The 15761-nt window shown below is 49.3% G+C and overlaps 1 protein-coding gene across 3 annotated transcripts in view; it reads left to right on the plus strand.

The window, feature by feature from the left end:
• Nucleotides 1-15761, plus strand: part of LMCD1 (LIM and cysteine rich domains 1) — a 61983-nt gene that overhangs the window by 21097 nt on the left and 25125 nt on the right. For 2 of the 3 annotated variants that reach the window (XM_007463708.1, XM_007463710.1), the window contains exon 2: nt 11227-11315. The exons of the other annotated variant lie outside the window; for it this stretch is intronic. In XM_007463708.1, coding sequence (XP_007463770.1) covers nt 11227-11315 — 89 coding nt within the window. The remainder of the gene's footprint in view (nt 1-11226; nt 11316-15761) is intronic. 3 annotated transcript variants of the gene reach the window in all.

The raw sequence follows: 15761 nt of genomic DNA on the forward strand, positions 1-15761 counted from the left end.
GCAGGAATCATTTATATAAGCAAAGCCTTCAGACATTTAATAACAGTGTTGTACATTTACACGCACATTTCCTTTTAAGATTTTAAGATTCAGAGAGGCGAGATAAAAAAGCCTCCAATTTGGTTTGCTAAGTGCCCCGCCCCCATTTCCAAAATTAACCCCAATAACAGTGTGTTATCCTTGGAAAGCTCAGTGATGCTGCAAGTTCAGAATTCAGATGCACACAACCACACACCCCAAATTACATCCTTATAGGAAGCTGTCCTTGAGACATCAGGCCTCTAAAATCAGGAGAGTCGTAGTAAAACTGGAGAGATATAATGAGTAAATATTGCCAGCCTCAAGCTTACAGTTTTACACTTGAGGAAGAGTCTACTGAGGGTCCAAACCTAAGAACCACGCAGTCAGTGAGATTTTCACTTCCGAGGGTAACCTGGGGGCACCAAGCTTGCTCTCATTTGGGAAGGGAGTGGGGGGGGCGGCGGTAAAGACTCCCTGCAAAGACTTTATTTTCTTTTATCTCAACTCCCCCAAGCTACTTGGTAAACCTGTAAATAAGATTCCCAGGAGGACTGGATAACTTCTGGCTCCGAGCAAGGGGCTTTACTTACATCTCCCCCAAAGCTGGCAGGGCCTATCTAAGAAAGAAAAAAGACAACTCCAAGGAAAAAAAGATTGTGTCGGAGCCTCTGGAAACACTTAAGTTAGGCAAGAAATGCCAGGTCAGCTCCTGCCCTGTGGAAATCCCTTTCCCAGCTGAAGAAACAGTGCGCATGCTCTGGGAAGCTGAGTGTCTCAAAAGGTCCATAAAAAGTCTGGGGGGTTGGGCGGGGCGAGAGGCAGGAGGACCTCTCCTCACATTGACTAAGTAAGCAGCCAGCGACATGTTCAGATAATGGGCGGGCTTTTCTAGAAACGGGCGATTCTCAAAAACGGGAGAGAAGGGTTTTGCCCCCTGGGCTGGTTTGATCTGTCCGTGCTTGGCGATGCGCTATGCACGGTACCCCGGGCAGCGTCTGCAGTTGGTTGAAAGGGAGCTAGAGTCAGAGGGAAATAAAGAGTTCAGTCCTAAAAGTCCTATCACCTGAGTCCAGCAGGGTCCCTCATACAGAAGATTTGTGGACCTGCTTTGGATACAACCACACGTAAACATCAGCTATCAGCGAGAAGTTGGCAGCCCAAGAGGCTGGTTTGCTTTCCGCCCTGCCAATAGAATGTTAAACAAAGGAGTCAGAGTCCTGGGCCGGGGCTGACAACTCCCTAGATTTTCCATAGCTGTCACACAGATCCAGCCCCCAGCCGTCAGCGGCTGAATTTAGGATATGGGACTTTTCTGCCCCCCTCAGTACTGCTCTTTTTCGAAGTGACCCCAGCCCCATCACCTGTGAAAGGTAATAAAAGATACTCTGCGAATATTTCAAGGCTGCTCCCTTGCAAGGGCTCTGGCGGTGCCAGCTGAGAGAGAAGCCCTGCCACTTCACTTGGTTCACAGAATTGCTACAGCTATTCAGTCCAAACAGCCTTCCTGTCAGGCTTGAAAAATGTACTGATCCGAGTCTTGTCGCCTCTTGGATTATTTTTTGATGAAAGTGCTAAAAACACAGAAGAGTCAATTTATCGAAAAGGCAGACAGAAAGAAGGCAAAGAAAAAAGGGGTAGATAATCCCCTATCGCGGCTGCCTGAGCATTCGGGTGTCCGCACCGTCCTGCCAAGTGATGATGTGGTACAAGGCAGACATTAGTAATAGACTCAGCCAAGCAGGCCAGATAGCTGAGGCAATCACGACGTCAATAATTCGTCTTTCATCGAGGGGAAACTTCCAGGATGCAGCCGGTTGAGCGTGGGGTCAGCTCTGGGGGTGGAGTGCGGTTTTAGAACCAGCCGCCCCAAAAGGCAGGGGGTCTGGGCATTCGTGCTTTTCTGGAACCAGCCTCAAATCAGTGAGGCTTGTCTGACAAGGGTTGGGGGAGGGGAGGCTAAAGCAGGGTCTTAAACAGAGAAGGCTTTCATTTTATATCTCCCTGTCCACATATGGATTTGTTTTCCTACTTGGTTTTCATAGCCAGATTAACCCTTTTTGTTCACACATGATGCGAACCACGGGGATCTCCAATCATTTCCTCCCCCGGAGGGGAACAGAACCAAATAAGTGATTACAGCTATTAGAATTGTTCCGTAAACGGTCGTACATGGCGGTCAGGAACTTAAGGGGGGAGGGGGGAGGGGACCTAGTCTAGGAAAGTCAAAGGAGCAAGAAGAGGAACTGGATGGTGGTTTCTAGAACTTTCCTGGAACATGCTCATCGAGGAGCCTGAGCAGATGATTGGGACCCACTTCAGGGACAGCTGGTGTGGGAGATACAGGAGCAGCAGGCCCCTCACCCGACAAAGGGTCGGGGCCCACCATGCTTCCTGTTCACCTTTCACGTGCTCTAGAGCATCCGTGAATTCAATGCTCCTTCCTGGCCACCCTGATTTTAACTTAATTTTACCTGTTAAACATGGATGTATTGAGAGAAAGGGGACAGTTCCTGGGGACATATCCAGAGAAAACTCTAATTCAAAAAATTAATGCAGCCCAATGTTTACAGCAGCACTATTTACAATAGCCGAGACACGGAAGCAACCTAGGTGTCCACCGACAGAAGAATGTATAAAGAAGATGTGGTACATATACACAATGGAATACTACTCAGCCATAAAAAAGAATGAAATAATGCCATGTGCAGCAACATGAATGGACCTAGAGATTATCATATGAAGTGAAGCAAGTCCAAAAGAGAAAGACAAATCATATGATATCACTTACATGTAGAATCTAAAAAAGAATGATGCAAATGAACTTATTTACAGAACAGAAAGAGAGTCACAGATATAGAAAACAAACTTGGGATTACCAAAGGGGAAGGGGGTGGGGGGGATAAATTAGGAGTTTGGGATTAGCAGGTACAAACTACTGTATATAAAGTAGATAAACAACAAGGTCCTACTGTAGAGCACAGAGAACTATATTCAACTTAAAAAAAAAAAAAAAAAAAAGGACAGCAAAGGAGAACATGGTATATTTTACCCCAAACCCAAATTCTCCTAGAGCTGAACCTGTACAAACTATCTTGATGGACAAAACCAAGACAAAACCCAGATGAAACACCATTTCTCACAGCAGTGAAAAGTACTCTTGTTGGGCATTTGGTAACAACTTTCTTTGGGACACCAGAGACTCCTAACATCCTGAGCTAAATCCATCAAGACTAACTCTTCCAGCCACAGCCAGTCCATGGGATAAATTTCAACACACACATGTAATAGGAAAAATAATTGAGTCTTTACCCTAAAATACTAGCAACTCAGCCACTTCTGCAATCAGTTCGTCGCCCACCCAATGTTTTCCTTTTCTGTCACTTTAAATAGGATTGGTCTTTAAAACCAGAAAGAAAAAAGAAAAAGTTTTCCATGCACAGAATTCTAAGCACTAGATCAGTAGGGCTCATCTGAATTTGTTTAGTCTATGCATTTTTATCCTCATTGCACAATTTAGGAAAAGAGAGTCTCTTTTCCTAATTGGAGAGATTTCTTCACATCCGTGCTTGTCCAGACAGAGGAAGAGAAGTTCCCAAGCAGCAAACGTGGGGGAGAAACAGTAGATTTGGACACACACACACACACACACACACACACACACACACACACACTCTCTCTCTGCCCCCAGATATGACCACTAATAATGTAGACGAGGATGTTGCTTCTGCTTCTGGGACTCGCTGTGGTTTTAAGGGGCACTTTATCCAAACCTGTCTCCGTGGTGACTTACACGTCATCATAGAGAGCGTGGGTCAGACGGCGCAGGATGGAAATTTGGAAAAGGGGAGAGACTGCCAGCATTCGGTTCTGCACACTCTTGTCTGTGGCTACCATGTTCTGAGCCAGTCCTCTTAAGGCGGAGGGAATAAAAGACAGAACCCGCCAGGGTCTGGGCTACACATTCCCAGTCTTTCCTCTCCTATTTGGGGAAACAGGGTTCTCTTGGCCAAGACCTGAAGCCATAGCCAGGTTGGGCTCCTCCGTCTGGCACGACCCCTCAGCCCCTGCTTTGGCCCCGGGTGGGCAGGGGGAGGACCACCCCTGACCTCAGGCCTGGTAGAGGGTCTCAGGATCCGTGAGAGCCCCCGAGGGGCTTCAGGCAGCCAGTGAAATTTAAAGGAAGAGGAAGGGTGTGGTTTCCTTTCTGCCTGGCTGTTAAGAAAGTTACTGCATTTGGCAAGGAAGCCTGTGAGGCAGGCCTGTGCCAGGGCAGATGGGACCAAAATGAGAGGACAATAATAAAATTCAGGCGGCCTGTAAAAACTCACACTGGAGGGGGTGGTGGTCTGCGAGTGAACTATGGGAGGGGGAGACATTAAGCCAAGGAGCTGAGAGCCTTCAAGTCCACGTTGGACAGCTGAGGGCCCAGTGGTGAGGCCTGGATGTTCCCAAACTTGTCCTCACTTTAAAATCCCCTGGGGAACTTCCAAAAATGCCTACAGCCCGTGGTCCATCCCCAGAGATTGGAGCTAAACTGCTCCGGGATTCAACCTAGGCTTCGGAAGTGCGACAAGATCCCCAGGTGATTCTACTGGGCAGACAAGTCTGGGAACCACTGATGGAGTCCCTGGCTACTCAAAGTGTGGTCCCCAGACCAGCCACACCGGCTTCCTCTGGGAGGTCGGGAGTACTATGGAATATCAGTCTCCCCCCAGACTTGCTAGACTAGAATCTGCACACTAGGCAGATCCCAGGTGATCTGTATGCTAATCAGAGTGTCTGCTTCACACACTCACACACACACACAGACACACACACACACACACACACACACACACAGACACACACACACACAGACACACACACACACAGACACACACACACACAGACACACACACACACAGACACACACACACACAGACACACACACACACAGACACACACACACACAGACACACACACACACAGACACACACACACACAGACACACACACACACAGACACACACACACACAGACACACACACACACAGACACACACACACACAGACACACACACACACAGACACACACACACACAGACACACACACACACAGACACACACACACACAGACACACACACACACAGACACACACACACACAGACACACACACACACAGACACACACACACACAGACACACACACACACAGACACACACACACACAGACACACACACACACAGACACACACACACACACACACACACACACACAGACTAGGTCAAATCCTTCTTCCTGGCATGGATTGCATTTGTAGTCGTATATTTATGTGAGTTATTACAGAAGTCAGTGTACGGGCCCCAAAATATCTAGAAAAGGTTTCTTAACATTTTGCCTATAGCGCATGGGTTAAATTAACATGTAAACTTCAGTCAGAGTTTCAGTGAGTGCCAGCTCCCTGGCCTGGTCCCATGCGTTCGTGACCAGCAGTCATTTCAGGCTTCCAGTGCAGGGCAGATAAACTAGGTGAAGCCAGGGCCTGGCTTTCTCTCCCATAGGCACTGCCCGTGGTTCTGATTCTCTTTCTCCTCTGGCTGCCACCTCTCCCACTGAAGCCTGTCTGTTGCCTTGAACATCTGCACTTTATTTAGCAGAACAGGGTTAATTGGTAGAAACCCTGGAACCAAGGTGAGCATGACCTCGTCCTACTGCCCTTGCCCCTAACCCTTCCAGGACCTCCCATCCCTCCAGAAACGCTGCCCACCCCCTTGGACCCAAGTGGCCCAAGGCCCCGAGTCAAGGCTAGGCTCGTGGGAGGCTGTCTGGGGTCTGGAGACGCCCAGTGTGGTAATAAGTCACAGGACCTAGATTCTACAGACATGAGTGTGAATCATGTCCTAAGCATTGTACCCTATCAGTTCTGTGAGCCTGTTTCTCTCCTGAGGCAAATGCAAGATACTGACATCCTAGGGTTGTTGTGAAAACCAAGTGAGATAAGGGATGTGAATACACGTTGTAAACTCTAAAGTGCTGTACCCGTGGTGGAAAGTGCCACAGAACAGTAGATGAGAGCATAGCAAGGAAGTAACACCTGCCTGGTTTCACTTCCTGGCTCCATCACTTACTGGCTATTGGATCTCCAGGCGGAGGCATAACCTCTCTGCGCCTGCTTCCTCACCTGAAAATGAGGTTACTGAAAGTGCCTCTGGTGGTAAATTAAATATTATGAAAATGCTTGGTGTACGCCCCGCACATAAGATGTACTCAATCAATGTTAGCTACAATCATGACCATTAGGAAAGACAAAACAGTTTTGCTTAAAGTTATAACACCAATAAGGACAGACTAAGGAGACCGCCCTTCCCCAGAGGGGCTCCAGACCAGACCATTCTGAAGAGGCAAGGTGCTTCTCCCCTCTCAGACTCACGGGCCTACGTCACCTGTTGACTGGGAATAATGACTATACCTCACAGGGGTGTCATCACTGTTAAGGAAGAGAATGCTTCTGTAAAGTGAAATCACTTTTGTGGACTGTCGAGCTGTTTTTATTTTGGGGTTGTTGAGGGTAGTCAGGTAATTTCGGGATCATTTTTCTGTATAGGATCTCAGTTCTCTTCTGGACCTTCTCATAACTTCACCTCTCCCACACCCATCTCCATCGTCTCTACACCTTCTCTCCTGGGACCCCGGGGGAAAGGGGACGTTTTTCAGTAGCAAAGCACATTGACCAGTAACACAGGTATGCTTATAGAGTTTACCTGTAAAAGACAAGTCAGAGTACTTGGCTTGGAAGAGAATTCAGTGTCAAGTTCAGAACACCTCAGCTCAGAAAGCAAACCCATGGGTAGTCAGGAGGGCATGTGATGGTGTTAAGATACAGTTTTCAAGAGGTAAAAGCATGATTCTCGTGCAACTATAAAATGAAACTTAGCAAAGATTATATTCAACTCATTATATAATGAAGGAACCGGTAAGCTATTTAGAGCAGTTCAAAAAGCATTTGAAGAGTTAGGGGTTCCTAGGCAATTTAATGTTAGGACAAGATTGACAGGTTAGGTATATAACTAGTTAATGTCCTACAGGACCGTCAACCATAACCCTTGGGGCTGGTTGTCTTTTTCAAAAGGACAAAAACTATTCGTATTGGTATCTCTACTGGACAAAACTCTACACGTTAACATGGAACTTCACCGAGTCTCAGAATAGCAAGAAGTAAATTTCTCTAGATAATCCCTGCAGGGATGGGGTGGGGTGGAGAAAATGCCATATTGCCACCATATGACATTGAAGGATGTGCCACCCACCTTTCTGCCTTCCATCCGAGTTTTGGACTTTTTTTTTTTCTTTTTAAACAATGGTAAATACTTACTTCACAAACAACCTTTCCATCTTACGTGAGGCTTACAACAGCCCTACTGAGGCAAAAAGGGCAGAGAAAACTCATTTCCAGAGGAGAAAACTGAGTTACACGAGGAGAGAGAGAGGCTGGGCTTCGGGGAGAATCCTGTTTTCTAATTCCGAGTCTCATGCTCATCCTGAAACTCCATCTCACCCTTGCCCTTCTCTGCTCGCCTTCATTTCAGCCTCCCATTGCTCTCGGTGGCACTGTTCCCCTTTCAGACTTCCCTCGGGGTTCACTGAAGGTAAATGCTCGAGGAGGGAGGAGGCCCTGCCACTCCCCACCCTTTGTATCCCAGGGGCTTCTGGTCTCATCCAAGTCCTTTTAAGTCCCCGACACCATTCAGTTCCACAGCATCAGATGAACCACATCCTACTACCCCGAGCCAAAGAAAATTGTCCAAACACTTTATCCTCCCCTCGGGAAAAAGGACAGAATGGATGCAGTATTCCAAGAACCCATTTTTTTAAGTGGTGGCTCCTTTCAAGCGCTCGTCTTCTCAGCTACTGTGAGCCACTTTGCCATCTTTCATCTGAGACGGCATCCACATCAGAGAAACCCACTGTTTACAAACCGGAATATCTCATTTGAAACACCTGTTCTGGTTGATGTTCTCCCTTCCTCGATAAACAGGATGGTCATTTTCTGTGTCAGGGAGAGCTGGGTCTGTCTGCCTCCTTGGTGAATGGCACGGAGCGGACAAATGTCTGTTTATTGTGTTAAACTGTCAGCCAGGAAACCGGCAGCAAGTGGGGCCTGATGGCCCAAATCGGTTTCTTCCTTGCAAGGCCATTTATTTTTCTCACCCACGGACTTCTGTTGCCATGGAAACTGGCCCACTAGCAGGATGGAGACTCAGCCCAACCCTGCTTCCTGCATCCAGTGAGAGAGGCAACATTTATAATCAAGAAACAAAGTAGACAATAAGAAAGTATATGGGGTGTGCAGTTAGAAAAGTAGTTCCTCTGAAGTTGCCCAGAACTCTGAAGCTGGGCAAAAAAATTTTTTTGAGAACATCTGATTCAGAGTATGTTTATATGAGGTATACTGACAACAGCAAACACTCGGCGCACAATAAGGGCATGCTAAGCCCTTTCCGTGCGGCAGCCCATTGAACCCTCTCGGTGACTCCAGGGGGCAGGGCGGTTCTTACTGGCCCCATGACACAGATGAAGAAACAGACTCCACGAATCAGTCACTGGCCCAAGTCCAACAGAAGAAAGGGACAGAACTGGGACGAAAATGCACACCTCTGACCCCGAAGCCCGGACCTCTTGACTTGAAACAGCTGCCTTCTATCTCTCTTGCCTCTGTCATAAGCTAGCTCTTGAAAGGCACTGGACGCCCCGGTCCATCCAGCGTCCACCATTTTTATTTGATCATATAATCCTTCCCACCTCCGCCATAAGCCACTCCGTAAGAGCCCACAGAACGAGGATTCCACGCAACAGGATATGGGCCACCCCGACCCAGGCCAGTTCTCTCATTTCCCAGAGGACCACCTTGGGCTGGGCAGGGAAACGACTCGCCTCTAGCTGCACAGCTAATAAATGTCAGAGTTAGCACCACAGGGCCAGCCCCCCGACCCACGGGCCCGAGCTCAGCTGTACTGGGCCGCCTTGCATCTAAACCAAACCCTGAGCCAGCAGTTCAGCTCTCCCGGCCAAACACCAGGGCTAATCCCCTTGTAGGCTGGCTGTTAAATGGGACAGTCGTTGGAAGAACAGGGCTCCAGTGGGCGGGGTGACTTGCCACTTAGGAAATTCTCCCGCGTAGCTCTTCTGTTTCAGGCTCTGCTGCCTCCGGGTAAGCCTAAAACCAGCCGGTGATGAAGCCTGATTCATACATCACACATCTTCCCCGCGAAACTTCAAACCACTTAAAAATGAAGTGTTATGGGGTCGTTGTATTTCAGCTATAGTAGAATCCAACGTGTCAGGAACGAGAGGCAAGGTTTTCTACGCCAACAGCTTTAGGGAGCAAAGTTCCGCCCACGAATGAAAGTTCCCCAGCTCAGACAACGAGACGGTGGTGAGCATAGTCTCGGTTTTCCATTTTAACATGACTCTAGCACTGAACAGGCACAAATATAAACATGCATCCCTTCATAATACGTGCCACATGGCTCTTACTCCCAAGGCTGTGAAGGTGTATTAGACAGAACAGCGAAGTGTCTGGGGACGTGGTATAAACAGCAGTCACCACGCAGGAGGTGTGGAGCTGGGTATTATCGCGGGAAGACTTGGGCGGGAGAAGAGAAATACTGTGAAGGATAACTCTTTCTTCCTGTGTCCTTCTTTGAACTCTGACGCTAGCCATGAGGACGGCCTCACGACTTGTCTTCTCCCCACTTACAAGCAGAGAGAGTAGAGGTGTCACGCCCCACGCAGCATGCTCAGATCGTGACACCTTACCCATCCAGCCCTTCTGTGCCCTTCTGCCCTTGCATACCTCCTCCTTCTGCTAGGACCTCCTTCTGCTCCTTTTCTGCCCGCTCACCTTGCACAGCCCCAGTCCTGAGCCACCGCCTCTGAGAAGCCTCTCTGGAATTCCCACTCGGGTTAACACCTTCCTCTGTGCTCCTAAAGTCTGTGTGCAAGACAGTAGCAGCTACCATTTGTAGCGGCTAAGGTGGCTGGGCACACTACCTGCGTTATCTCTGTACCCATCTGACAGGTAAGGAAACTGAGGCTCAGTTTGTCCAAGGCCACACGGCTGTTAAGTCACGAAGCTGGGTGTGGAATCCAGGTCTCTCAGGCTCCGAAGTCCATGTCTTTCTACTGCACAACAGGCAGCTGTCCTTGCCTCAAACTAATCCCTTCCCAGGAAAGATGTGTTTCTCCATCTCCCCCTAGACTGTGCATTCCTCTAGGGCACCGCGAGTCTTACCAGGTATCCCTGTGCCTGGCACGTGGCAGATGCTAAATAAATGGTTAAATGAATCAATCGTTTGTTAAATGAGAAGCTTAGCCCCTTATCCCACAGGTCGATGGAACACTGCTTCTGATAAAATCCTAGTACAGGTGGCTCCCATCCCAAGTCAGCGCCCAGCCCCAGTGGACAGTCGGGTCAATTTCTCAGCTGGCAGATCCAAACACTAACCCACTGCTTCAAGTTTCATGTCCTGTGAATCTCCTGGGAACTGTGTTAAAGTGCAGATTCTCATTCGAAAGGGCTGAGACCCTCATGGGTGGGGCGTTTCCTGCAGGCTTCTGGCGATGCTGGTGGTTTGAAGACCCCATCTGAGAGCCAGCCGGGTCTGAATGCATCAGCAAGCAGCAGCCAGTGCACTGTGGCTGCCTCTGGCTGGCAACGAACAATGAAACCTGTCTCATGCGTTGCTTTTCTCCCAAAAGACGACCGGATTTCAAATGCTCCGATTTTCCATGATTTAGCAAAATATTTAAGTTATGCTTTGAGCTATGAACGTTTGGCAGCGTGAACCTTTGTTTGTGCCTGTAGCTTTGGTTTAATCACACCCTATCAATAAATCACAAATAAATGAGAGACAGGAGGCGCTCACTGGAAGATTGCATTCCAGTGACAAGTGGATGAGGGGAGCGGGCGAGGGCGGGGGAAGGCGCGGACGAGCCCCAGGGCATCTCTGCTGGGAAAGTTCCACCCTTCCACACTTGCCTAACCCACGGCCACTTTCCTGACTGGTCTCCTCTGTTCCTGGTAAACAGTCAAGTGATGGCTTATTCATCTCGAGACCTTTGAACCCCACACAATCGCTTTGCCGGCATGCCAAGTCTTTAGAGGTCAAGCATCCCCGGTCCAAGACGTTTGGAAGGAAAACACCCTCTTTTCTGTCTCCTTTTCCAGATGTCCCTGGGCCAGCAGCAGTCAGCAAGAGGTGTGCCTTGTCTGAGATGCAAGGGGACGTGTTCGGGCTTCGAGCCACATTCATGGAGGTAACGGAGTTTGTCAGGAGAGGCTCTGCCTGCCTTCATTCCTTGGCTGTCCTTTCTGGGAACCCTGGCCATTCTCTGCTGGGGCTGCTTAGGACGCACGTGTTGTTGGTGGACTGGCTCCGCGGTGAATGCCTTCTTGCTTTGGCTTAATTCAGAAATGACAGAAAAGCCCTTGAGGGGCCAAGATGAAGAAAGGCTTCAGGGCTTTATAAACCATTTCCAGGTGGAGGCTGCCAAGCTCAGCCCGGTGAGGATGCTCTGGGAAGCGGGGGACAGTTGTTAGCTGGTGCCTGGTCCACGCTGGGTAGACCTGTCTGTCCTGGGGTTTGGTGTATGGGCTTCATCTCCCCCTCCTGCGCCATCATCCCCCTGGGGTTCTGACCAAAGAGTGCCCCTGGGACAGAAATAAAAGTCATTGTGTCCACAGTACTTAAAAACCAGGACCTGGTATTCACATCCAGGCAGGAGGGCTGTGAGGTCCACCTGGACTTGGACTCACAGCGCTGTTCTTTTTGTTTTCATTGAGGCCTCTGCAAACAAGAGGTAGGGCTGCCGCTCTGCACAATCCCCAGGCACCATTCACATCAGCATCTGTGTGGATCGTATGCCCTGGAGGTGTGCAGGGCACAGCCTGGGGGACCGTCCCTGCAGCCCTGGGAGAGAGAGGCTAAGCCCTGTAGGGCACGAGAGCTAAAAAGGAACTTTTGTCTCCACTGCCAGAGGGTTGCCTTGGGCACTCAGTGGAAGAACAAAATTGGGGAGATGTTTGTCTCAGAGAAGTTGATTTCCACTGTGAGATAGCAGTTACAAAAAATACTTATTGAGCTGAGCTAAATCTTTTCTACTTAAATGCTAAAATAACCCTAAGCAGGAGGTTCTAGTATGTCCACATTACAGATCAGGAAACTGAGGGTGGGTAATGGGGGAACGGCTACCAGAGGGCAGAATTCGGACTCAGGTCTGTATGAAGCCCCATCCCATGCTGTCAACCATTCTGCATGCAGTACTGTGGTCCAAGCACAAGATTGTTCCTTGACGCTATTCCCAGGCAGTCCCCACTTCAGAGGAGCTCATATGGTCTTCTGGACGCCAGGGACCGTCAAGGTCATCCAATCCCAACACCTGTCCCCTGCACAAATTCCTCCCACAGCTAGGATGTCCCTCCAGGATGAAGAGCTCCCCATGCATCTATTTTGGCCACTTGAGCTCTTTCTGGCCTTGAAAAGAAAAGAGGCTGCCTCCCTCTCATTTCACCCCGTTGGTCCTGAATCTGCCACCAGAGTGTCAGAGAACAAGGCTGGCCCCTCATCAGCTCTCTGAAGACAAGAGAGGATGCCTCCCTCAAGACTTCTTGGAGCCGAGGGATAATGTTCCCTAAATGCACACATGGCGTCAGTGCAGTAATGTTTCCATTCTCTCAAGGACCACAGTCCCGCGCTGTTATCTGGCATCTGAAAATGGGTGTTTGATGTATTTTGTCTGGTTTCCTAGTTGTTTATGGCAGGAGGGCAATTCTGGACACTGTTCCTCTCGGCTAGGAGCAGAAGCCTCTCAGCATTGTTTTCATCCCATTTCCTCATCATCCTACAAGTTCTTTGAACGTCAAGCGAACTTGTCCTTGAGAAACACAGACTGCAGCTTTTAGGTCCTGCCCATCCAGTGTCACCTTGGAACAACCTTTTAGGGACCTAAATTTGGGGCTTCGTGGAGCCGTGACGTCGCAGAACCTTAGCAGGGAAACCGTGTCAAGCCGTTTTAATGCTTCAGTTCTCATGTTCTCAATAGTTCGAAAGATATTTAAAGGATCAGAGTGGCAGCCAGTCTGGCTTCATGGGAAAGTTTCCTCACTAAGAATCACAGGACAGAATTCGTGTGCTGACTCTTGCTTGAATAAGACACTTGCCTTCTCTAAGCCTCAGATTTCCCATCTGCAAAATGGGAAGGTTGGAGCTGGGGGGCCCTAGGACCCCCTTCCAGCTTTACAATTCCATAGTTTCAGGCAAGCTGTCCGGAATCCAATTACGGATTCACACGGTTGGTAGAATTAGAATGGTCTTCATATTCGCAGCACAGAATAAGTAGAATTACTTGAGAGGAGGGTACAGAGTGAAGACAAAAGCGGACTTTCAGAACAAACATATCATGGACACGTAAGGGGAGGTCCCCCCAGCAACCTTCAGCATCCCGCTTTCCAAATGGCCACGCCGGACTCCCTGCCCGCAGGGGCCAACCTCACAGGATGCTGAGCTGCCATACACGGCGGAGGGAAGCGGGCCTCCAGAAGGCCAAGCTTTTCAGAGGCAGCCCAGGGCAAAAGGCTTCTTCCTCGCCTGCAGAGACTTAGCAGCAGCAGCACCGTCATCATTCTAATAGCTTTATTTTTTAAAGGCACGCCAATTTCAGTGAGTAGAGGGAAAAAACCTGATCTGAGGGAAGCAGGGGACATACTATGAAAAACGGAAGGGAGACCACTGGCTCTGCAAATTACACAATTTTACACCCTTTGGGGGCCTCTCTGGATAGATTCCCCCAATCTCCTCATCGCGGCACCCCTTTGATGTTAATTCTGCTCCTCTCACCAGGGTCAGGATCTTCACAGGTGGATGCGCAGTAATACAACAGCTGGGCTTCCTGTGCTTTTGGAGTGACAACCTATAGAAAGTCAGCCTGAGGTGCCTAAGTTCCTGAAAGGGACATACTCATGCCTCTCGCACTTTGGGGTGCGTGAGAATCCCCTCTGGAAGAGGGTCGCGAGTGCCCGGGCCCAGATCGCACTCCAGACGCGTGTATCTAACTGGCGGGGGCCAAGCGGGGCATCCCCAAATTAACACAGCTCCCCAGGTGATTTGGGTGTGCAGCAAAGCTTGAAAACTCATCAACTAGATCAGGGGTCAGCAAGCTTTCTTTAAAGAGCCAGATAGGGCTTCTCTGGTGGCGCAGTGGTTGAGAGTCCACCTGCCGATGCAGGGGACACGGGTTCGGGTTCGTGCCCCGGTCCAGGAAGATCCCACGTGCCGCGGAGCGGCTGGGCCCGTGAGCCGTGGCCGCTGAGCCTGCGCGTCCAGAGCCTGTGCTCCGCGACGGGAGAGGCCACAGCAGTGAGAGGCCCGCGTACCGCAAAAAAAATAAATAAATAAAGAGCCAGATAGTAATCGTTTTCGGCTTCACAAGCCACATGGCCTCTGTCACGACTATTCAGCTTGGCCCTTGTAGCAGGAAATCATCCATAGGCAATAAATATGTAAATGAATGAATGTGACTGTGTTCTAATAAATCTTTATTTAGGGACCCTGAAATTCAAATTTCTCATCATTTTCATGTGTCCCAAAAGAGTTCATAGGCCATATAAAAAGAGGTGATGGACTGGATTCTGCCAGCGGGCTGTAGTTTGCCAACCCCTGATATAGACCAACCCTCTCATTTTACAGATAAGAAACTTGCCAGGGGTCTGTGGTGGGCTAGTGTTCAGGCTGGGATTAGATCCCAAGGCCATGCCATTTCCATAATTCCAGGTTGCCTATGACAGACTGCAGAAATGGCCGTTGTGACACCATTGAGGATCTTTCCAGATGTGTCTGTGACCCCTGCAATCTGGGTGCCTGGAAAGAGAGGGGTGGGACCAAGGGGGTGTCCGCCTCATCTGTAAAGTCTCAGAAACGTGCCTGGTGACATGAAGAGCATGAAGAAAGGAAAAATAATGTGGACAAAATCTCAAAGAACATCTATTTGTCAGCATTTTGCATTTCAAAGCGTTCTGAGTTCCCAACGCCTCGCACAGCATCCTGAGCGTCTACATGAACCAACAGAGCAAAGGGCAGCTTCCTCCCCCGCTTCCACGTATGGAAGGTTTGGGGACGTCAGAGTAGCCAGTGGGACACTGGGCTTTCCTTCACTTCCTGCCTTGTCTTCCTCTCTCCGCTTCCTGCTCTGCTGCTGCCTCCCTCACCCCGCCCCATAAACCAAAAGTGCCCTCACCTGTCTTAAACAATCAGTTTCCTCTATGACTGGCTCATAAAGAATATTATTGGGTCATGAATAAAATGCCCCATTTCCATAAAACGAGCAACCCGTTCTCATGAGAACGAAAGGAAAAGCCTTCTTGCACTTGCCCTGTACCGTCTTTAGGGTCCTATTCATCTTTAGAGATAATTTCTCTGGAATTATCATTGAGATCCGCGATTTTAACATGTCTCAAATGGCAGCCCACTGAATGTGAACTTGGACTGGAAGCTTCTCCTCAAATAACGCTGGAAATGCTGCCTTCTCTTATTTAATGTCACACTGCACACCCGTGCGTTAAAAACAAGAAGCAGCCTTGCACTGAAGAAATGTGTTTAACTTTCTGTAGCCTGCTGACCTCCATCACCGCTGAGCCCTTTCCCTGGGCCACATCCTGACCTCCTGGGGGAACTGGTCCGGGCAGCAGAACCGCCCCCCGCCCCCCCC

The sequence above is a fragment of the Lipotes vexillifer genome, unplaced genomic scaffold (assembly GCF_000442215.2).
Source record: "Lipotes vexillifer unplaced genomic scaffold, Lipotes_vexillifer_v1.1 scaffold1387, whole genome shotgun sequence".
In the NCBI taxonomy this organism is placed as follows: domain Eukaryota; kingdom Metazoa; phylum Chordata; class Mammalia; order Artiodactyla; family Lipotidae; genus Lipotes; species Lipotes vexillifer.